The sequence below is a fragment of the Siniperca chuatsi genome, linkage group LG11 (assembly GCF_020085105.1).
Source record: "Siniperca chuatsi isolate FFG_IHB_CAS linkage group LG11, ASM2008510v1, whole genome shotgun sequence".
Classification (NCBI taxonomy): domain Eukaryota; kingdom Metazoa; phylum Chordata; class Actinopteri; order Centrarchiformes; family Sinipercidae; genus Siniperca; species Siniperca chuatsi.
The window spans coordinates 29,806,733-29,829,232 of NC_058052.1; the positions used below are offsets into that span (position 1 = coordinate 29,806,733).

A 22,500-nucleotide genomic window follows, 5' to 3' on the forward strand; every position below is an offset into this window, starting at 1 on the left:
ATCAGATCACTTGGCTACTCCATCAGATCGCTTGGCCACTCCATCAGATCACTTGGCCACTCCATCAGATCTCTTGGCCACTCCATCAGATCGCTTGGCCACTCCATCAGATCACTTGGCTACTCCATCAGATCGCTTGGCCACTCCATCAGATCACTTGGCTACTCCATCAGATCGCTTTGGCCACTCCATCAGATCACTTGGCTACTCCATCAGATCGCTTGGCCACTCCATCAGATCACTTGGCTACTCCATCAGATCTCTTGGCCACTCCATCAGATCGCTTGGCCACTCCATCAGATCACTTGGCCACTCCATCAGATCACTTGGCTACTCCATCAGATCACTGTTTAATCACGGAACAGTGACCGCCCAGTTTTTGAACGACTCCGGTTCATTCCCTCCACTGACGTTTCAGAAAATCCTTATATGAAGAATTTTAGGCCTGGAACCGAGCCAGTCAACGACGAGATGAATCGTGACCGTAAAACATTTGATTCGGAGAAGAAAAAAGTAGGAAAACGGGAAAAAGGCAAAGGTACAAGACTGTGTACATAATTATTTTAAGAGTGAAGGAACTACTCGTCCCATAAACCATTTAACACGCTTCTCCTTGAAGTTAACCTTTGTCCTTATTATAGTTTATATTGTTAATAACAGTGTTGTAATATATTGTAGTGTGTGTTGGGGTACATAGTGACGGCATGATTAGTACGACTCAACTAGTTTCATGTAGACTCATGTTAACTAATGTTGCACCACAACCCTGCATGTCTTGTGTTTCATACTGGCCTTGAGCCCACGAGCTGGCCCTCACAAACCCTGACCCGTAGTGATTCTCTGAGCAGAGGCCGAGTGTCTGTGAGGGAAGTCGTGGCGACTCTGCGGTGAACGTAACAAACGATCATAGAGGTCAGTGGTAGCAGTAACTCACTAGCTAAACCTGTTGTAAGTGTGTAAATAAAGTTTTTTTAAAAAGCTAACTAGGGGTGTGGAAAACATTTCCGTGGTAACAGCTAGCTCCACCAATCAGAGACGTCGCTGTTACGCTTTAGGATTGTGGGTAGTGTAGTGCTTCTCCATGAGATCGCGAATGAAACGTGTTTTTCTTAAAACCAGGTGGATTTCATTCGGACTCGTGGCTTCTACAGGAGCGCAAACCATCGCCTCACGGTCTCACGGCCCGCGGTCAGTCTACCGTGGATGGTTACGACGTCACGGGCAATAATCAAAGTCCTCGATTCAGAAAGTGAATGGGATTTTCACTTCGGGAACCTCGCTGCTGATCTCTGCTGGCAGCTGATGACTGTTAACATGTCTGATGTTTGTTTCCAGCTTTTATCAAACAAACCACGTGAACGTCATCATTAACTCCTCGGTTCTCCTTCATTCATCCAAAATAAATTCTTCAGGCTGGTTGTCATCACTCAGATTATGATTAATATTTCATTCAGAGTAGAAACCGTGTCAGTCAGGTGATCAATACAATCAATAAATGTGATTAAATGTGTTTATTTGTGTCTCCAGTGGGCTGCGTCGACTCGCTCATTAAAGAGTTGCATCATTTCAGGATTTTGGGAGACGATCAGGTGAGAGTTTCCTCCTCATACATACATATATATACTGCATCTCCACTCAGTGAAGCATTCAAACCACAGACTCCATGTTTATTATATTTATTATATAATTATGTGTTTTTGTGATGTTGCGATGTAACTTAAGTCTGGGAGAGACAAACTCTCAGTTCTGTTCTATTACATTTAATATAAAATATCAGGTGTTACTGTATGTAAATGTGTTTTGTTACACTGAGTTGATCCCAGATGAAGGAAGAAGTTCTTCAGTTTCTAAAAACTCGTCTGACATTAATGATAAAATAAATAAAAGCCGACATGAACGTAGCTTCTGTCCGACCTGCAGCAGAGTTTCTGTTATAAAAACATCATTTAACACATGAAGCTGTAACCGTGGAAACATCAGAGAGCAGCTGACAGATTCGTTTCTCTCTCTCAGTATGGGCGGTACCAGCAGTACGGGGCGGAGGAGTGCCTGCTGATGATTGGAGGACTGATGTGTCCGTCACCTGGCTGTGGGGCGGGGCTTGTCCCACCTGAGGACAGCAGGAGGGTGGAGTGTGACAGACAGCTCGGCTGTGGCTTGGTCTTCTGCAAAGACTGCAGGGAGGCGTACCATGAGGGGGCATGTCACACTGAGCAGGCCCCGCCCACAGGTGAAGCCTCACAGGTGAGCTGACTAAACACTAAACACATCAGCAGACCAATCACAGAGCCCCATCAGTCTGTTTGTTATTAACCAACTTGCAGCAGGTTCCGGACAGTTTAAATAGCAGAAACAGACTTTTGTGCTTTTGGACGTTTTAATGAAAGAGAGCTATAATAATAATATTTCACAGGTGAGAAGTTATTTTTAGTGTTTTACGGACGTGTTGAATTTGAAGTAACTTTACGTTAAGTGAGTGTCCTGATGCTACGTTAAGCTAAATTATGTCAGGTAAATAAGAACATTTGTATTAAAGTGAAGTATCAGTAAGATGCTAAAGATCTTTATCAATCAGTGTTATCAATCCGCTCTGTCGCTCTGTGTTATTGTGTTCATTCGTGTTTGTGCACAACGTTACATACAATAACTAATCTTTACTAATCTTTTAACTTTAGCGTTTGTTGTAATTGTGTTTTTTATTAATTAAGTCTCCTCTTCTGTCCTCCTCAGGGTTTTGTGGTGGAGGAGGAGGCATCTCTCAGAGGGAGGTGGGATCGAGCCTCGCTGCTCCTCCTGCAGGAGTCGACTAAACGCTGCCCTCAGTGTTCAGTTCCTGTGGAGAGAAACGGTGAGAAACAAACTGATTCTAATGAAACCAGTTCATACGTCGTGTGGTCTGAGCCGGTCTGAGCCGGTCTGAGCTGGTCTGAGCTGGTCTGAACCACTCTGAACCGGTCTGAGCCGGTCTGAGCTGGTCTGAGCTGGTCTGAACAGGTCTGAACAGGTCTGAGCTGGTCTGAGCTGGTCTGAACCACTCTGAACCGGTCTGAACCGGTCTGAGCTGGTCTGAGCTGGTCTGAGCTGGTCTGAACCGGTCTGAACCACTCTGAACCGGTTAGCTGGTTTGAGCTGGTCTGAACCGGTCTGAACCACTCTGAACCGGTCTGAACCGGTCTGAGCTGGTCTGACCCGGTCTGAACCGGTCTGAACCGGTCTGAGCTGGTCTGAGCTGGTCTGAACCAGTCTGAACCACTCTGAACCGGTCTGAACTGGTCTGAACTGGTCTGAGCTGGTCTGAACTGGTCTGAGCTGGTCTGAACTGGACTGAACCGGTCTGAATCAGAATCAGCTTTAATGCCAAGTAGGTTTACACATACGTGGAATTTGCTTTGGTATTTTGATGCCTGATAATAAACATAGTAGAAATATAAATAATTATATAGAAACATAAAGCAAGTTCTGCAGGTCAAGAATTGTAACTATAAAACTGACAAGATATTAAAGAACATAAGAAAATAATAATAAAGAATATGTACAATATGACTACATGTTATTTAAATTACAGTATGTGCAATGTGCAACATATTTACATGTGAATGTGCAGAACCTTACAGGGGGGTATAAAGAGTCAGTGCCGGGGGGTCCCCGGCCTCGATGAGGCTGCAGACGGAAAGAAACTGTCTCTGCAGCGTGAGGTTTTGGTCTTGATGGACTGCAGCCTCCTGCCGGAGGGGAGTGTCTGAAACAGCTTGTGTCCAGGGTGGGAGGGGTCAGCCACAATCTTTCCTGCTCGCTTCAGGGTCCTGGAGGAAAAGTAGATTGCAGCCACTCATCATCTCTGCGGATCGAATGATACGCTGCAGTCTGCCCTTGTCCTTGGGAGTGGCAGCAGTGTACCAGATGGTGATGAAGGTGGTGAGGATGGACTCTGGATGATGGCGGTGTAGAAGTGCACCATCATTGTCTCTGGCAGGTTGAATTTCTTCAGCTACCACAGGAAGTACATCCTCTGCTGGGCTTTCTTGGTGAGGGATGTTCAGCTCCCACTTGAGGTCCTGGGTGATGATGGTGCCCAGGAACTGAAGGACTCCACAGTGTTGACAGGGGAGTCACACAGGGTGATCGGGGTGGTTGGGGCTCGGTTCTTCCAGTATTCCACAACCATCTCCACTGTCTTCAGAGCGTTAAACTCCAGGTTGTTCTGGCTGCACCAGGTCACCAGGTGGTCAATCTCCCCATAAGAGATGAGCCCAATGAGGGTGGTGTCATCTGCAAACTTCAGGAACTTAACGGACTGGTGACTGAAGGTGCAGCTGTTGGTGTACAGGCAGAAGAGCAGAGGGGAAAGAACGCAGCCTTGGGGGGAACCGGTGCTGATGGTCCGGGAGTCCATGTTTGCCCAGCCTCAGATGCTGCCTCCTGTCGGACAGGAAGTCTGTGATCCACTTGCAGGTGGAGTCAGGTGCACTCAGCTGGGAGAACTTGTCCTGCAGCAGAGCCGGGATGAAGGTGTTGAAGGCAGAGCTGAAATCCACAAATAGGATCCTGGCATAGGTTCCTGAGGAGTCCAGGTGCTGGAGGATGAAGCGGAGGGCCATGTTTACTGCATCACCTATGGACCAGTTGGCAGTATAGGTGAACTGCAGGGGGTGGGAGTGGGTCTGTGATGGATCTGAGGTGGGACAACACAAGGCTCTCAAAAGATTTCATTACCACAGAGGTCAGGGCGACGGGTCTGTAGTTGTTGAGTCCTGTGGTCCTTGGTTTTTTGGGGACAGGGATGATGGTGGAGTTCTGCCTCCTGTTAACGTCCTTCTCCAGTATGGAGAGAGTCGTTGTTGTGGTAGGGGAGGGAGGAGCCTCTGGGGTGGGCCGTTGTGGAGAGGCCCAGGCCCCTGCTGAGGTGGGGGAGGTGGAGCTGGCGGGCTGAAGCTGGTGGATGGGGTCGCGAGGGATGGTGTCAGGACTGTCCCATTGTCTTTCAAATCGACAGTAGAACTCATTCAGTTGGTTGGCCAGCCGTAAGGCGTTAATGGAGTGGGGGGCGTAGGTCTGTAGGTGATCTGTCTGAGTCCCTCCACACAGAAGCAGAGTCGCTGGCTGAGAACTGGTGTTGTAGTCTCTCTGAGTCATTTCGCTTCTCTCTTGCTAAACCTGTACTTTGACTCACTAAACCTGTCCCTGTCTCCTCTCCTGAACGCCTCTTCCTTTTCCAACCTTAGTTGAGTTCAGCTGTGAACCAGGGTTTGTCGTTGATGTAACTCACCCTGGTGCGTGATGGTTCAGAGCAGTCCTCAGAGGAGCTGATGTATGACATCACAGCCCCTGAGCTCATCCAGACTGTTGGTAGCGGTCCTGAAAACATCCCAGTTAGTACAGTCCAAGCACGCCCAAAGGTCCTCCACAGCCACACTGGTCCGCTGCTTTCATGTCCTCACAACAGGTTTACAGAGCTTTAATTTCTGCCTGCATGCAGGAATCAGGTGGACCATGACGTGGTCAGAGTGTCCCAGTGCAGCACGGGGGACGGCGTGATGGGCACTGCTCACTGTGGTGTAACAGTGATCCAGAATATTCTCCTAACTGGCCTGAACCGGTCTGAGCTGGTCTGAACCGGTCTGTCAGAGTTTGTGGTGGCAGAAGGACTCAGACCCGCTATCTTCTCTTTAATATGAACGTTTCCAGTTAGAGATCAATAAAGTCCTTTTAGCTCAACAAGAAGGTTTTAGTAGATCAGAAGTTTATATTTGTGCAGATAAAATAAATATCTTTATAAATATAATACAATTCTAAAGTTATAAATAAAATTATACATAAAGTTAAATACATCATTATCACAGAAAACACAGTAACTATATAAGTGTGTGTGTCTCCCCCTGCAGGCGGCTGTATGCACATGCAGTGTCCTCTGTGCAGAGCAGAGTGGTGTTGGCTCTGTGGAGTCACCTGGAACAGAGAGTGTATGGGAAACCACTGGTTCGGATAAACACACACAGAAACACACACACAACACAGACATGTTCGCACCTGTTGCTCAGAGGCACTACAGCAGCTGTCAGGACAAGCCGGGACTCGAACCACCAACTCAGAAACTCCCCTGCAGCCTGATGTCGTCGTTGTACTTGTAGAGATGTTATATTTCCATGTTTTCATGTCAGAAAATCTTTTTGTCAGAAATAATAATAATAATAATAATATCAGAATAAGTCTGCATGTCCTCCCCGTGTTACCGTGGGTTCTCTCCGGGTTCTCCGGCTTCCTCCCACCGTCCAAAGACATGCATGTGTAGGTTAATTGATAACTCTAAATTGCCCGTATTGAATGAATGTGTGAGTGAATGGTTGTCTGTCCTTGTCTGTGTCTGTGTTAGCCCTGCGACGAGTTGGCCACTGTCCAGGGTGTGCCCTGCCTAAGGCCCGAAGTCACTGGGATAGGCTCCAGTCACCCGACGACTAACGGGGACCAAGCGGTAGAAAATGGATGGATGGATGGATGGATATCAGAATATCAATGTCCTGGTGGCCAACAGGTTTAAGTTGCTGACCATGTAATGAAAACGTCACTGGTTTGAGTTTCCTGTTCATTCTCTGCTGTCAGTCTAATTTTAATATTTATTTATTTAAAGATTATTAGTCTGATTGTTTTTGGGGGGAGACGGTTCTAAGTTTTTTATTCATCTGAAGGAAAATCCAGAAAACAAACATGGCCGGTGTGCAAAGCATGATGGGATGTGTGTGATCTTTAGACTGGAGTCCTGACATGTTTGTGTGGATCTGAGGTTTATTAATCAGCCTTTTTTACAAAATCTTTATTCATTCAGCTGATATTTTTCTTTTTCAGCCATAAAAATAAAATAAATCTTTTTTTCTTATCACACCAGATTCATCTCTGCTGCGTATGATTATCGGTAAACATCAGGAGAGAGATGTGAAAGAAATGTTTGTAACAGAGACTCTGTTTCGAAATGAGCTCAAAGGGTGCTGACAAGTTCATTTACACTGTAAAATAATCAGCACTTAATGTTGGTCACAACTCTTTAATAACCAAATTTAAGAATCAGAATCAGAATCAGAAACACTTTATTGATCCCCGAGGGAAACTCTTTGTTACAGCAGCTCGCCTTTACGTCAGTGCACACAGGAGAAAGTACTAGAAAACAATATGATACACTATAAACACTATAAAACAGGTCAGAAAATAAATTAAGTATCATGTCGGTATAAGTATAAGATAAACTAAGTGTCAAGTACCAAGTGGGTTTACTGGTTGATGAGAAGTACAGTCTAATACAATGTAACTCCTTATGTAATAAATAATATTAATAAGCGGGGGTGCATGTACTGTCTAGAGTAATTGAGGTATATCGTATCAGTAACAATAGATAAGAAAAACTAACAAGGGAAAACTAATATTGCACGGCACACACAGAATATTGCACAATTATTATTAATTATGGCAGAGATGTTAATGATCAATGTCCAGTTTAGTGACTTCGGGTCATACAGACTGACACTTAGAGGGAGGAGCTAAAGAGTCTGATGGCCACAGGCAGGAATGACTTCCTGTGGCGCTCTGTGGTGCATTGTGGGGGGATGAGTCTTCCGCTGAAGGTGCTCCTTTGTTTGACCAGCACGTCATGGAGCGGGTGGGAGACGCTGTCCAAGATGGCGTGTAGTTTGTCCAGCGTCCTCCTCTCTGAGAGTCCAGCTCCACCCCCACAATGTCACCGGCCTTACGGATCAGTTTGTTGAGTCTGTTGGCGTCCGCTACCCTCAGCCTGCTGCCCCAGCATGCAACAGCATACAGGACAGCACCGGCCACCACAGACTCATAGAACATCTTCAGCATCGTCCGGCAGATGTTGAAGGACCTCAGCCTCCTCAGAAAATACTTAATAATTAAGGCATCCTTATATAAAACGTTTGTTTACATCATACATCATATATTGTTATCAGACCTTTGGATCTTTCAGACATCAACATCAGTATTTAATCATGACGCTAAAAGTGTGTTAGTATTATGTGAAGTGTCTCTGTGTGTGGAGAGTTATTTATCATTATGTTGACAGAAAACATTAAAGAGGAACTGAAAACCTCCAGTGGTTTAACTTCTCTTACTGGCTGCAGTGATGTACAGGTGTACTTCAGGACACTGTGACATCACTGTCAGGTGTGGTTACAGGTGCAACTGGGCACACACCTGAACTCACCTATCAGAGATGCTGAATGAGGTCATTGGTGAAACAGGCTTAAAGTCACTCTTTAAAAAGTTTAATGACTGAAAGCTAAATGCTAAGCTAACAATTTTCAGTGCCCATTTTTGAGTTAAAATTTTGCATTTTTTTAAATGTATTGTATTTTATGTTTATTTGTTCTGGCGTCAAATAAGACTCATTTCATCTAATGATAACTTGAATGTTTCCAGGTCTCAGGAGGACCTGAACCGTGAGTCAGTATCGGTTCAGAGTCACTGAGGTGTAAATATGAAGCGATCCAGCAGTCGGAGATCATGTGATTAAAAGTTCTGTTTAACAAATCATTTCTGCTGATGTCAGTCATCGGTTTTCATTCAGCTCCTTCCTGTTTGAATAAAACAGACTGTTTTGTTCAGTTCGGTCTGAGTCCTGGACCTGTACCTGGTCCCTCCAGCTCCACCCGCTGATAAGATAAACCATAAACCTTTGAGCAGGGCAGCAGGCTGATAAACGTCACTGTCTTTATGGTTTTGTTTTGAGCAGCTGAAGCTCAAAACCACAAAGTGAAGAATCAGTCAGATCTGGATCAGAGGTATTAGGAGGCTTTCAGGAGGTTCAACAGGTTTCTGGAGGTCTGGCAGGTTTCAGGAGGTCCGGCAGGTCCATCAGTGTGGAGGTCTGGAGTTCTGACCTGGTGGACGAAGGCTTAACAGAACGAGGATGAGGAGGGGGACCAGGGCCGGTCTGACAGGTCTGAAGAATCCTGGACTGGAGCTGGAGATGTCAGGAAGCACAAACACCATCCAGGTTAGTCTGAGCCAGAACCAGGTCCACCTGCAGTTTGAGTGTTTGTTTCATCCTGCTGGGAGTCCCAGCCGGGTGTAGATTAACTCATCAATGTTTTTAATAATAATATTAAACTTTAAACATGTTTTTTTAAACCAAAGAACAAAAGAAAGAAAAACATCAAAGTAAAACAGAAGAAATTAAAAAAGTTCAAAAGTAGCTAAAATGTTGAGATAAAAAAGGACAAAATAAAGACTGACAGTAAACTCTGCATCCAGCTCGCCCCGCAGAATAAAGCAAACACCAACAGTCCACTTTCTGTCACAGAGTTTTAATTGTTCCACTTTCACTTGTGAGAGCCAATAAAACAAACACTTCATACATATTCAGTTACATTTTATTTATATAGCGCCAATTCATAACAGAAGTTATCTCATTGCGCTTTTCCTACAGAGCAGGTCTCGACCGAACTCTTTATAATATTAATTACAGAGACCCAACAAATCCCACCATGAACAAGCACTTGGCGAAGAGCCAGAAACCTCGAGCAGAACCAGACTCAAAGGTGGGCGGCCATCAGAGAGAGAGGGAGAGAGAGAGGGGGAAGCACAATGCAAATACCACCTAGAATTTTAAAATAATAATAGCAATGATAGTGATAATAATAGTAATAAGGGAAGTGTAATAATAATAATTGTAGCAGCGGTCGTCTAGCAGGAACACAGGGGCAGCAGATGGCCTCCAACCACAGTTCCAGTCTCTGCAGCTTCGGAGGCAGAAATACCTGCTGCCTATAGCAGCATAACTAAGGGATGGTTCAGGACTCACCTGAGCCAGCCCTAACTATAAGCTTTATCACAGAGGAAAGTCTTAACCCTATTCTTAAATGTGGAGATGATGTCTGCCTCCCGAACCCAAACTGGGTCCTGGTTCTACAGGAGAGGAGCTTGATAACTGAAGGCTCTGGCTCCCGGTCTACTTTTGGAGACTCTAGGAACCACAAGTAACCCTGCATCCTGGGAGCGCAGTGTGTAGTGGGGTAATAAGGTATTATGAGATCTTTAAGATACGATGGTGCCTGACCATTAAGAGCTTTGTAGGTGAGGAGAAGGATTTTAAATTCAGTTCTGGATTCTACAGGAGCCAGTGCAGAGAAGCTAATATTGGAGAGATATGATCTCTTTTCCTGGTTCTTGTCAGTACAGCATTGCCGCAGCATTCTGGACCAACTGGAGAGTCTTAAGGGACTTATTCGGGCAGCCGGATAATAAGGAATTGCAATAATCCAGCCTGAAGTAAAAAATGCATGGACTAGTTTTTCTGCATCATTTTGAGACAGGATGTGCCTGATTTTTGCAATGTTACGTAGGTGAAAGAAGGCAGTCCTTGAAGTTTGTTTCATGTGGGAGTTACAGGATAAATCCTGATCAAAGATAACTCTGACGTTCCTTACGGTGCTGCTGGAGGCCAGGGCAATGCCATCTAGAGCAACTATGTCTTTAGATAATGTGTCTCGGAGGTGTTTGTACAATAACTTCAGTTTTGTCGGAGTCTCATAAGAGCCTAAGAGACAGTTTGCGGGTTTGGGGGTTATACCATGGAGCTAACCTTCTTTGTTTTTTATCTTCTTCTTTAGAGGAGCGATAGAATCGAATGTCGTTCACAGTGAGCCTGCAGCGCTATCAACTAGATGATCAATTTGGGAAGGGCTTCGATTTGCATAGGAGTCCTCTGTTATATTGAGACATAACATTGAATTAAATGCAGATGGGATCGCCTCCTTAAATCTAGCCACAGCAATATCAGATAGACATCTAGAGTAGGAGTTTTTGCCTAGTGGCGTGTAGTCCAGTAATAGGAGTTCAAAAGTTATTAAATAATGGTCCGATAAAGAAGGATTCTGTGGAAAGACTATTAAGACTATTTCAATGCCGTATACCAGAACAAGGTCGAGGGTGTGGTTAAAACAGTGAGTGGCTTCATGTACACTCTGACAAAAGCCAAAGATAACGCAGAGGTTTCTTACGGTGCTGCTGGAGGCCAGGGCAATGCCATCTAGAGCAACTATATCTGTAGATAATGTGTTTCAGAGGTGTTTGGGGCCAATTACAATAACTTCAGTTTTGTCAGAGTTTAACATCAGAAAATTGCAGGTCTCCTAACAATGAAAACTAACTGATTTTTCATGGAGTGTTTCATCCGCATAACAATAACTTTATGGAGTGTTTCCTAATACTGAGGAAGCAAGCATATATAGGTGAATAGAGTTGGTCCAAGCACAGAACCTTGTGGAACTCCGTGACTAACTTTGGCGTGCACGGAGGACTCACCGTTAACATGTACAAACTGAGATCGATCTGATAGATGGGATTTAAACCAGCTTAGTGCGGCTCCTTTAATGCCAATTACATGTTCCAGTCTCTGTAATAGGATGTGATGATCAATGATGTTGAATGCAGCACTAAGATAAGACGGTGTCGTCCCTCATTCGTCCAGGAGTGTTCTATCGTAGAAAAGGTTTCAGTCGTAGTCGTCTGGACGCTGTTTTCAGAATCAAGACGTTTCGGCTCCCATCCGGAAGTCATTCTCAATTTTGAAAAAATGGGACGGGAACTCAGAAATTTAAGCTACTCTGTTACATAAGCCCCGCCCTCAGGAAGGAGTCTACCTGAGTATCTGTTGATTAGCTAGTTTCACCTGAAACTGACCTAATTGTTTCCATGATGGCCCAGTAATCTGTTGATAAGCTAGTAAACTAGCTAAATAAATACAGAAGCAAATTAAAACAGAAATATCAGTTTATATCACATTTTATAAATTAATTAATACATATATTTATTTTAATATATATATCATATTTTAAAATATTCATTTATTTATTGAGTCATTTATTTATTTATTTATTTTTGATTATGGCAGTTATGGTTCTCCACAGTTTAAAGATTTGTGATGATGCATTTTCCAGCTAATCCAAGTGGGGTTTTAAATAGTTTATTTAGCTTAAGAAGTAGGAGAATTTTCTCAACCCATAAAGAAACACAATTGTAATCTGAAAAGTAACTAGTAACTAAAGCTGTTAGACAAATGTAGTGGAGTAAAAAGTACAATAATTCCCTGTAGATGTAGTGAAGAAGAAGTATAAAGTTGTAGAAAATGGAATACTCAAGTAAAGTACAAGTAACTCATATTTGCACTTCAGTACAGTACTTGAGTAAATGTACATAATTACATTCCACCACTGTCCTCAGGTCTCGGGGTGTCCTCAGGCCATTGGGTGTCCTCAGGTCTCGGGGTGTCCTCAGGCCATTGGGTGTCCTCAGGTCTCGGGGTGTCCTCAGGGGTCCAGGTCCACGCTGTCAGCAGCAGTGAAGACTGAAACTCAGTGGGCGTCGTACTCCTGCGGTCGCAGGAAGCAGAGAAGAGGAAAACTGACAGGTGACACGCAGAGACACCAGATTCCAGGTGGTGTTTCAGTCAACTCAGCAAATCAGGATTTATTAATGTTTTTATATTAATTATTAATATTTAGGTGTTCAGCTGGAGATGAAGTACAGAGGTCTGGCTGAGGATGATGAAGGCAATGAAAAGCAGAGAGACGAAACCGACACAGCAAATAAAAACCAACAGTTGAATAAGAAACTGCTGAAGCACTTCAGACAGCTGGCTGCTACCAACCAGGACACCGACCAGGTAACACTGACCAGTTAACACTGACCAGGTAACACGACCAGTTAACACTGACCAGGTAACACAGACCAGTTAACACTGACCAGGTAACATAAATATTAATATAAACCAGGACACAGATCAGGCAACACTGACCAGTTAACACCGATCAGTTAACACAGACCAGGTAACACCGACCAGGTAACAGTGACCAGGTAACATAAATATTAATATAAACCAGGACACAGACCAGGTAACACCGACCAGTTAACACTGACCAGGTAACACAGACCAGTTAACACTGACCAGGTAACATAAATATTAATATAAACCAGGACACAGACCAGGTAACACTGACCAGGTAACAGTGACCAGGTAACACCGACCAGGTAACATATACAGTGGTGTGAAAAAGTGTTTGCCCCCTTCCTGATTTCTTATTTTTTCTTGATGATCCCCAAGACTTTTGGGAAAATACTCTGTGGACTGACGAGACAAAAGTTGAACTTTTTGGAAGGTGTGAGTCCTGTTACATCTGGCGTAAAAGTAACACCGCATTTCAGAAAAAGAACATCATACCAACAGTAAAATATGGTGGTGGTAATGTGATGGTCTGGGGCTGTTTTGCTGCTTCAGGACCTGGAAGACTTGCTGTGATAAATGGAACCATGAATTCTGCCGTCTACCAAAAACTCCTGAAGGAGAATGTCCGGCCATCTGTTCGTGACCTCAAGCTGAAGCGAACTTGGGTTCTGCAGCAGGACAATGATCCAAAACACACCAGCAAGTCCACCTCTGAATGGCTGAAGAAGAACAAAATGAAGACTTTGGAGTGGCCTAGTCAAAGTCCTGACCTGAATCCTATTGAGACGCTGTGGCATGACCTTAAAAAGGCAGTTCATGCTCGAAAACCCTCCAATGTGGCTGAATTACAACAATTCTGCAAAGATGAGTGGGCCAAATCTCCTCCACAGCGCTGTAAAAGACTCACTGCAAGTTATCGCAAACGCTTGATTGCAGTTGTTGCTGCTAAGGGTGGAGCAACCAGTTATTAGGTTTAGGGGGCAATCACTATTTCACACAGGGCCATGTAGGTTTGGATTTTGTTTTCTCTTAATAATAACAACCTTCATTTAAAAACTGTATTTTGTGTTTACTTGTGTTATCTTTGACTAATATTTAAATTTGTTTGATGATCTGAAACATTTAAGTGTAACAAACATGCAAAAAAATAAGAAATCAGGAAGGGGGCAAACACTTTTGCACACCACTGTAAATATTAATATAAACCAGGACACAGACCAGGTAACACCTACCAGTTAATACTGACCAGGTAACACTGACCAGGTAACACTGACCAGGTAACACCGACCAGTTAACAGACAGGTAACATCGACCAGATAATATATCATAAATAATAAATATTAAACAATAAATATTCATATCTAATGTAAAACTAATTAAAAAAACAACAACGATCTTGTTTTTAAAATAATACAGACAAAGTAAAAACCAAGATAGAATGAAGGATAGGAATGAAGAAAAAAGGAAATGAAGGAAAGTAAATGTGAAAGAAGGCAGGTGTCATATTAATGTACCAGCAGGTTCACAGTTTGGATCAGTTAAAAAACTCTATGGTGAAGAAATGTCAGTATAAAATCCTCCTAAACATGTTTGTGTTTGTGCAGGTGGACCTTCAGTTTCTGGATCAAGTGATCGCAGATGGAGCTGATCCAAACAGCTCAGACAGATACGGACAGACCATCCTGCACGAGGTCAACACAGGACCTTTTATTTATTCTACAGCTTTGTTTATTTAGTTTCACTACAAACATTTACATTAATACAGTGAATGTCAATATCAGTATGCAGTTATAAATCAACTATATAACAGAACAAACACTGAATACATCTTAAACCATACAACAACATAGTAATAACATGAACAATAATATTATAAAGAGACGCTAATCTACAAGACACAAAACAAACACAAAGAAACGCAAAACTGCAAAACACGAATGATGGCAAAGAGACAAAAAACTACAAGACACAAAATGATGAAAAATAGATGCAAAACTACAAGACAAAAAAACAAACACAAATATACCCACAGGCGGCAATGAGCGGGTTCAAACCTTTTGCACTCAACAGAAGGAAGCAGCTCAATCGGTTAAAATTAAAGGGGTTTCAGGCTTCACAAAGTCGAGCAAAGTCACTTCAATTCAATTTTATTTATATAGCGCCAATTCATAACAGAAGTTATCTCATTGCACTCTTCCTATAGAGCAGGTCTATACCGTACTCTCAGCTTGTTTAAATCAGTTTGAAAGAAAGAGTGAGACCAATCACACACTTGTTTCATCATCAGAAAGCCTGCAGTGTTTCAATAATTTCGCACTCAAAAGTTCCGCCATTCGTCCCCCCTTCATCGGATGTGAACACAACTCTGTGTGTATGTTCAGGAGGTAGCATGGGATGTCTCCTGTGAGTTGAATCAGGATTGCTCAAAGGCATCTTGAGTTATGAGAAAATATGTGATAGGCCATGCCCACTCACACCAATCAATCAGATTTTGGTTGATACCAGAGCATGCATGCCAAACCAAACCAAACCAACTCTTCTCTCTACTTACTTGCAGAGCGCCGTGCATTTGCATCTAAAAGCTACAAACCGCACATTTGAAGACAGCGAGGTGAAGATTCTAAGTAGAGAGAAGAGTTGGTTTGAAAGAGGAGTCAAAGAAGCCATTTTGTGAAAAAAGAAAACTCCTCTTTGAACAGAAATGGTGGTCTGAGATTCAACTTGCCCAAAGTTTACCACAGTGTATTAACACCGTGGTCAAGCCAATCACATGCTAATCAGGTACTTAACAGTGATGAGGGAGGTGCAGCCAGAAAACAATAGGCCTGATTATTGATTACTGGGCCATCATGGAAACAAAAGAAGGTCAGTTTCAGGTGAAACTAGGCAGGTAAACAGCAGACACTCAGGTAGACTCCTCCCTGAGGGCGGGGCCTAAGTAACACAGAGTAGCTTAAATTTCTGAGTTCTCAGACCATTTTCACAATTGAGAATGACTTCTGGATGGGAGCCGAAACGTCTTGATTCTGGAAACTGTGTCCAGATGACGACGACTGAAACCTTTTCTACTAGTCTGATAAAATTTGGCTGTTTGGTGAACACAGTGTGTGTGTTCAGATCTCCAGGGCGTGGAGTGTGGATGTGATGCGGTTCTTCTTGGACCGAGGCTCAGATCTCCTCCGGCCGGATCAGTTTGGAGTCACGGCGCTTCATGTGGCCTCAGCACTGGACTACCAGGACATGGTTCAGTTCCTGCTGGACCGAAAAGGTCTGTGTGGACAAGTCCAGGAGAGAGTTAAAGTAACACTGACATTTTGTTGATATCTGTCTTACCGCAGAGTCAGTCCACAGCTAGATGGATTATTGAACGGGTCTACCGGGCTCTGGCCCAGTGGCCCCCTGACCCCTCGTGGCCTCAAAATGACCACAATCAGACACAAAATGACTACGCATTGTTTGTGGTTGTTTTGTGTCTCTTTCAGTCTGGGTGTCTTGCTCCTACGTAGGAGGGTGAGGGGCCTTTTTTCATGTCTGCGCAAACTGTTTTATAATCCGTTCATGTCTGTGGTGTTTAGAGCCATAGAAAAGTCAAAGTCCTGCCCCCTTCAAGCTGGCCTCTGGTCCTCTGGTCCTCTGGTCCTCTGGTCTCTGGCAGGTCATGTATTGTCTCAGTGTTTCTGTAGAGCTGAATCAAGTTCCTGAAGTTTTCTGTCCAGATTCTGAGATTAATTAAGATCTGCTGCTGAAATGGACAGAAACATTTGAAATACTCATCATTTTAATGAAGAGAAAACGATTGTTTGGCAGCATCCGACAACTACAACTCCTATAATGTTTTGATAGTCCACCTATAGAAAAGACTCATGGGAGCTGTAGTTACTCTTACTCAGTACAGATCAGATCCGATGTACAGATCCTGATCAATAGGTGTATGTGTGTGTGTGTGTGTGTGTGTGTGTGTCCTCAGCTGATCCGGAAGCTCGGACTCTTCTGGACCAGCAGACTCCTCTTCACTATGCTGCTAAGAACGAAGCTGTAGGTTCCATCAGACTTCTGCTGCAGGCCGGAGCCTCCATCAGCTGCACCGACTACAAACACAGAACTCCACTGCAGCTTGCTGCCAACCTGGGTACCACTGACATCACTACTGACATCACCACTGACATCACAGCTGACTCACTACCCACACCACTGACACTACTTACACTACTGACTCACTACTGACCTTAAAGGGTCAGTACTGACCCTGACTCTACTGTACTGACCCAGCACTGTCTGTGTGTGTTTTCAGAGCGTAGTGAAGCAGCTCGGGTGCTGTTGGAGCTCGGGGCGGAGGCAGGGATGAAGGACTCTGATGGACAGCTCTGTATAACTGCTCTGATTGGTCGGATGAGTCCAGTGGTAACAATGTCCTGCTTACTGACAGATAAGAGAGCTGTGATTGGTCCAAAAAAGTCATTATTAAAACTTCCACCTTTTCAATATTGTTTTTCTCTATTGCCTTCAAGAAATGTACATTTGATTTCAAATCATGCTGTAAAATCTGGAAAGATGAATACAGTGGAATAGAACAGGATGTATCCTGGTGATGATGAATGTGGTTGTATGTTGTGTTCAGGCCTGGCTGGCGCTCAGTCAGTTCCATGTGACCGACAGAATGACCAGACAGCAGTACTACTACCTGAACCTGCTGGAACCAGAACCACATTCATCTGAGACCCACCTGCAAGGTAACACTGCTACTACTGGTACTGCAGTACTACTACAGGTTAACTACAGTACTACTAGCTGAACCTGCTGGAACCAGAACCATGGTCACCTGGCCCCCCACTGGTCCTCCACTAGTCATTCAGTTTTCAACCTGAAAGCCTCCTAATGATAATACTGCAATACCACTGTATCTCTACTATAGTACTGTTTGTATCACTGCTGATGCTTCTTTTTTACAGACAATACTACCACTCATGATACAGTGCTGTCAAACTCATTGACATGTCTGCCTGACTCTACCTGTCTGCCTGACTCTACCTGTCTGCCTGACTCTACCTGTCTGCCTGACTGACCTCTGTTGTGTTTTGTAGAAGCAGTCGTCAGTGAGCCGACGTCTCCAGTAAGTTCCATAAGTTAACTGTAATTCAGTTCAGAGTGGAGTTATTAACTGAACTGGACTCTGTTACACTGCACTGTGTTGTATTGTACAGTGTGCAGTGAACAGTGAACAGTGAACTGTATTGAGTTTAACTGTGTGGTTCCTGTATTGTCAGCTGGAGGTGGTGGTGCAACAGGGGAAACTGGACCTCATCATGAATCCAGTCTTTCTCAAACTGATCCAGGTCAAATGGAAACTGTACGGCAGGTAAACTCCACTCTGATTAGTTTGATTTATTTTATATCATCACTCAGTGAACTCTCAGGTGAAAGGTCACTGCTCTACCTGTCTCTAATCTGTCTGTGCTGCTGCCAGGTTGGGGGCGTGGCTTCTCCTCATCCTCAACTTCCTGTTCAACGTTTCCTGGACAACTGTCGCCATCTCTGTGTCCGTCCACCGAGATTCACCTGATCGCTACGTCCTCCCCCAGGTGACCTGTCTGTCTGTCTGTCTGTCTGTCTCTCTACCTGTCTGTGTGTCTATCTCTTTACCTGTCTGTCTGTCTCAGGATTGGTGGCGTGTCCTCCTTGTGGTCCTGGCGCTCCTGTTGACTCTGGAGGAGGTGCTGAGGGAGGTGCAGGACATCCTGCGTTCGAGGAGGAAGCTCTACCTCTGGCAGCGGTGGGCGGAACGTCGTCTCCATGACGACCTGGTCTGCTCACATCCCATGTGGCCTCAGGTATAAAACAACACGTTTAAAGGGACAGTTCAACATTTAGTGAAATATGAAACTAAAGCCAGCAGCTGGTTAGCTTAGCTTAGCATAAAGACTGGAAACAGGAGGAAACAGCTTAAGTGTTTGAGGAGTTGGTCCACTGTGTCAAACGTCTGATATAATGTGTGTGTGTGTGTGCGTGTGTGTGTGTGTGTGTGTGTGAGAGAGAGAGAGAGAGAGAGAGAGAATGTGTATTACTCATGTTGTAGGGACAATCTTTTTACACAGTCACATTGTGGGGACTCACCTTCCTTTTGAGGACAAAACCCCCATGACGAAAATCATTAAATATTAGGGTGAAGACTTGGTTTAAGGTTAGGTTTAGGGTAAGACTCCAGGAATATAAGTCAATGTAATGTCCTCTGAAGTCATGGAAACATGACTGTGTGTCTGAGGGCACTTACCTACCTAGCCAACAGTGGACCTCGACGTCGTTACACACTCACCAACAGGGGACCACCAAGCCAATGGGGGACATTTTGGAGGTCCCCTGTTGGTCATGCTTTAAATCATGCTAAAATCATGTCTTAAACCCTCTGGTGAATTTTTAGCCAAGAGGGGACCAGCAGGTGTGTGAGTGTTAAAGTCCATACTCAGCAGTGCCCCTGCGTTTTTACACTCCCCCATAGTGTGAATGGCTTGCAGCCCCAGGCAGTTTTTAAGACTGTAGAGGGGCAATTAAACAGGCTACTGAGTGAAGAAACCAGTCTCTTGAAACATGATTTGTTATTATGTTTTTGTAACAAAATATAAAGGCTGAGCTTTAGGGGATCTCCTAAGTTTCAAGCTTGACATTATTAAAATAAAGGGCTGCCCAGAAGGCACGAGAGTAATTAGTATTTTAGATTCAAAAAAATCTAAAAAAATAAATAAAAAACAACCAGGATAAAAATTAGGAATGAAATGGTCAGCACTAAGATCCTTTCTTTTCATTTTTAATTAATCGCTAAAAACAGATTTATTATCAGACTTTTACTAGATCTTTGAAATGGTTCAGTCCCCAAAAATTCCCATTTTTTACAAGCACAGGACTTCAATTAATTTTACTATGTACTTGTGTCCTCAATCTATATTTATAGGAATGCATTTTATTTGTTGATTCGCATTACAGAAAAAGGTCCAGACTTGTATTGAATGACAGAGGTCCACTATGGCTGGTACATCATAACACAAGCTCTTGGATAGCAGGGAGCGAAATTCACATTCCAGCATGGATGAATAAAAAAGAAATAAGCGAAATGGATGATTCTTAAGAGAAAATCATAATCCAAACTAAACATATAATTATTTTTTAGTAAAGTGGCATCAACAATGTTGTCATTGTAGCTTTTTGAAATCTGAGGTGTATTGTGAAAACACAATGACAACCGATCATGATATATGTAAGTAAAGCGACAAAAATACTTTAGGATCTATTTCGGATATTGACATTAAGGTGTTGCCAGAGAACAACAATTTAACATTGGAAAATATCGTAGATACTGGGAGTCATCAGTTTGTGTGAGATAAAAGTCAGCTAGAGGATGGATTAACCTCACAAAGCCCACTGTTAAAACTACTGCAAAACAAATTTTATATTAAGCACCGCATATTCACCAAGATGCTTATTAGCAGGCATTTAATAGAACAGGGTCTGTTAATTGCAGAAGCTGTGTGTTACAATGGATTTACTAAGTGTGAAGAGGAGGCAACTTCAGAACAGGGAACCTGTGTGGTTTAGTGTCAAACTACTAGTGAATTAGTTAAGAGCAAGACCTCATTTTAGATTGGGGAACATATTCTGAGTCAGAAACACTTAATTTAGAGTTATTTGCACACTATTAACACGTGTAGATTTGTGTTTAGTTACATAGAAATAGATCATATATATTACGTGTTATTAAGGGAGAATGAGTATTCGTGTGGTTCTACCACCTTATAAGGCAAAACATATAAAGATCTTAATTCATGTACAACAACTTCCTTACTTACTATCAATAAGCAGTAATTAGGAGGTTATTGAGGGAAAAAGGTAGTTGTAGAATATGGTCATACATTTATTACAGAATAGAGAAGGCATATTTGAGGGCTGCCAAATGGTGCAGCATCGTAACAATGGAAGTGAGAGTTTGTATAAACTGATTGACACACATGCTGCGTTAAGTTCACACTGATACTCAGCAAGTATTGGTCTTTCATGGGTCTTTACATCCCAGGATTGTCAACTGAAATGTTTCTTTAGCACATACACGTTAACTGGTATGTTAGTGCTTTTAATGGGCATTGAAGAAGGGAAAGCTGCCGACAGCTCATCTCAGAACCATCACAACAGGATACAGATCTGTGAATAGGCTTTATATGTTGACTTTTGTTTGGAACTTTGCGCTCCAAAACAGAAACGTTGGTCCACCCTTGGACTGTATAGCACTGGTCCCCTGTTGAATGGTATGGAACGACACTAACCCATTTCCTCTTTGAAAACGGACCAGGCACTGCCTCAGCTTGCATGTGACGTGCAGCACGTTTTGTTGCTCTGATTGGTTCTAGGTCTTTCCAATTGCGTCCAGAGGCATTTTGGTCTGGGAATCGAAAATGAACTGAGAGGTTCCAGACTAATATGCATTTGCGAATTAGTCTGGCGACGCCAAGCTATCGCTCCATGCTATCTAAGAGGGGACTTGTGTCTTTATGTACCAGCCAACAGGGGACCCCAGTCATTCCATACAATATAAGCGTGGACCTTTTTTCTGTAATGCAAATCAACAAATGAAATGCATTCCTATAAATATAGATTAAGGATAGAAGTACATTGAAAACTGTATTGAAATCCTGTGCTTGTGAAAACTTGTCAAGGGAGTTTTTGGGGCCTGAACCACTGAACCATTTCAAAGGTCTAATAAAAGTCTGATAATAAATCTGTTTTTTGCGAATAATTAAAAATGAAAAGAAATGCATACTTCATAAAAATGACCAACAAACACAGAAGAATATGAATTGCCCTAAATTAAAATTAGTGCACTAGTGTAATATTATATTATTACACTATTATATATATATATATTATATTCTATATAATAATAATTGAATTGAAGCAAATACTACAGTCCTTGATATTAGTGCATGCAGCCAAGTTACTTCTGAATTGCAGGTAAAACATTATTCATTCTCAATTAATGTGGCCATGATTATTTTTGTAATGTTTCTATCACAGAGAAATGTTTAAATATTGATAACATTAAAGTTAAATGATCCACTGTTGAAAGAAACACAGGAAGTCTTTGCAGTAAACAAACCCTCATCAGGTGAAAGGATGGGTACAGAGTTCCACTGCAGTATATGGAGGTCCCCTCTTTGATAGGTAGACATCGTTCAACGATGCAATTTCAATTTCAAACAATTTCTTTTAGAAAAATTAAAAAAGCAGATTTGCAGTAATATTATGGGGAAAAATGCTTAAAAGTAAATTTTCTGTTCTGTTTTTGTTTTTTCAAAATGACCAGAGACAGAGGTCCACACTTGGTCAATGTAGCGTGACAGTCCACTGTTGGTAATATAGGAATGAATGTGTGTGTGTGTGCGTGTGTGCGTGCGTGTGTGTGTGTGTGCGTGTGCGTGTGTGTGTGTGTGTGTGTGTGTGTGTGTGAGCAGGAGAGAGTTTTCCTTTCAGATCAGAACAGACAGATTCACAGGATGAGAGGAAGCTACAGCCAAGACCTGTGGTAACACACACACACACACACACACAGACGCACACACACACACACACACAGACGCACACACACACACACACACACGCACACAAACACACACACACACACACGCACACAAACACACACACACACACACACACACACACACACACACACACACACACACACACACACACACACGCATACGCACACACACACACACACACACACACGCACA

General features: G+C 43.1%; 2 protein-coding genes across 7 annotated transcripts in view; both read left to right on the forward strand.

Moving 5' to 3' along the window:
* Positions 1-6,205, forward strand: part of prkn (parkin RBR E3 ubiquitin protein ligase) — a 17,278-nt gene extending 11,073 nt beyond the window's left edge. For all 3 annotated transcript variants that reach the window (XM_044213549.1, XM_044213550.1, XM_044213551.1), the window contains exons 8-11: positions 1,528-1,589; positions 2,014-2,244; positions 2,731-2,848; positions 5,883-6,205. In XM_044213549.1, coding sequence (XP_044069484.1) covers positions 1,528-1,589; positions 2,014-2,244; positions 2,731-2,848; positions 5,883-5,986 — 515 coding nt within the window. In that variant the 3' untranslated portion in view covers positions 5,987-6,205. The remainder of the gene's footprint in view (positions 1-1,527; positions 1,590-2,013; positions 2,245-2,730; positions 2,849-5,882) is intronic.
* Positions 6,206-7,776: 1,571 nt separating this feature from the next.
* si:ch73-193i2.2 overlaps positions 7,777-22,500 on the forward strand; it is a 27,479-nt gene continuing 12,755 nt past the window's right edge. For 2 of the 4 annotated variants that reach the window (XR_006379817.1, XM_044213541.1), the window contains exons 1-12: positions 7,777-9,001; positions 12,229-12,415; positions 12,510-12,670; positions 14,335-14,421; positions 15,848-15,998; positions 16,698-16,859; positions 17,022-17,131; positions 17,349-17,460; positions 17,812-17,840; positions 17,995-18,086; positions 18,195-18,558; positions 22,222-22,292. Coding sequence is in view for 3 of the 4 variants with exons in the window: in XM_044213541.1 (XP_044069476.1) it covers positions 8,915-9,001; positions 12,229-12,415; positions 12,510-12,670; positions 14,335-14,421; positions 15,848-15,998; positions 16,698-16,859; positions 17,022-17,131; positions 17,349-17,460; positions 17,812-17,840; positions 17,995-18,086; positions 18,195-18,558; positions 22,222-22,292 (1,613 nt within the window). In the remaining variant the exon portion in view is untranslated. The remainder of the gene's footprint in view (positions 9,002-12,228; positions 12,416-12,509; positions 12,671-14,334; positions 14,422-15,847; positions 15,999-16,697; positions 16,860-17,021; positions 17,132-17,348; positions 17,461-17,811; positions 17,841-17,994; positions 18,087-18,194; positions 18,559-22,221; positions 22,293-22,500) is intronic. The other 2 variants (XM_044213543.1, XM_044213542.1) reach the window with 2 other exon arrangements.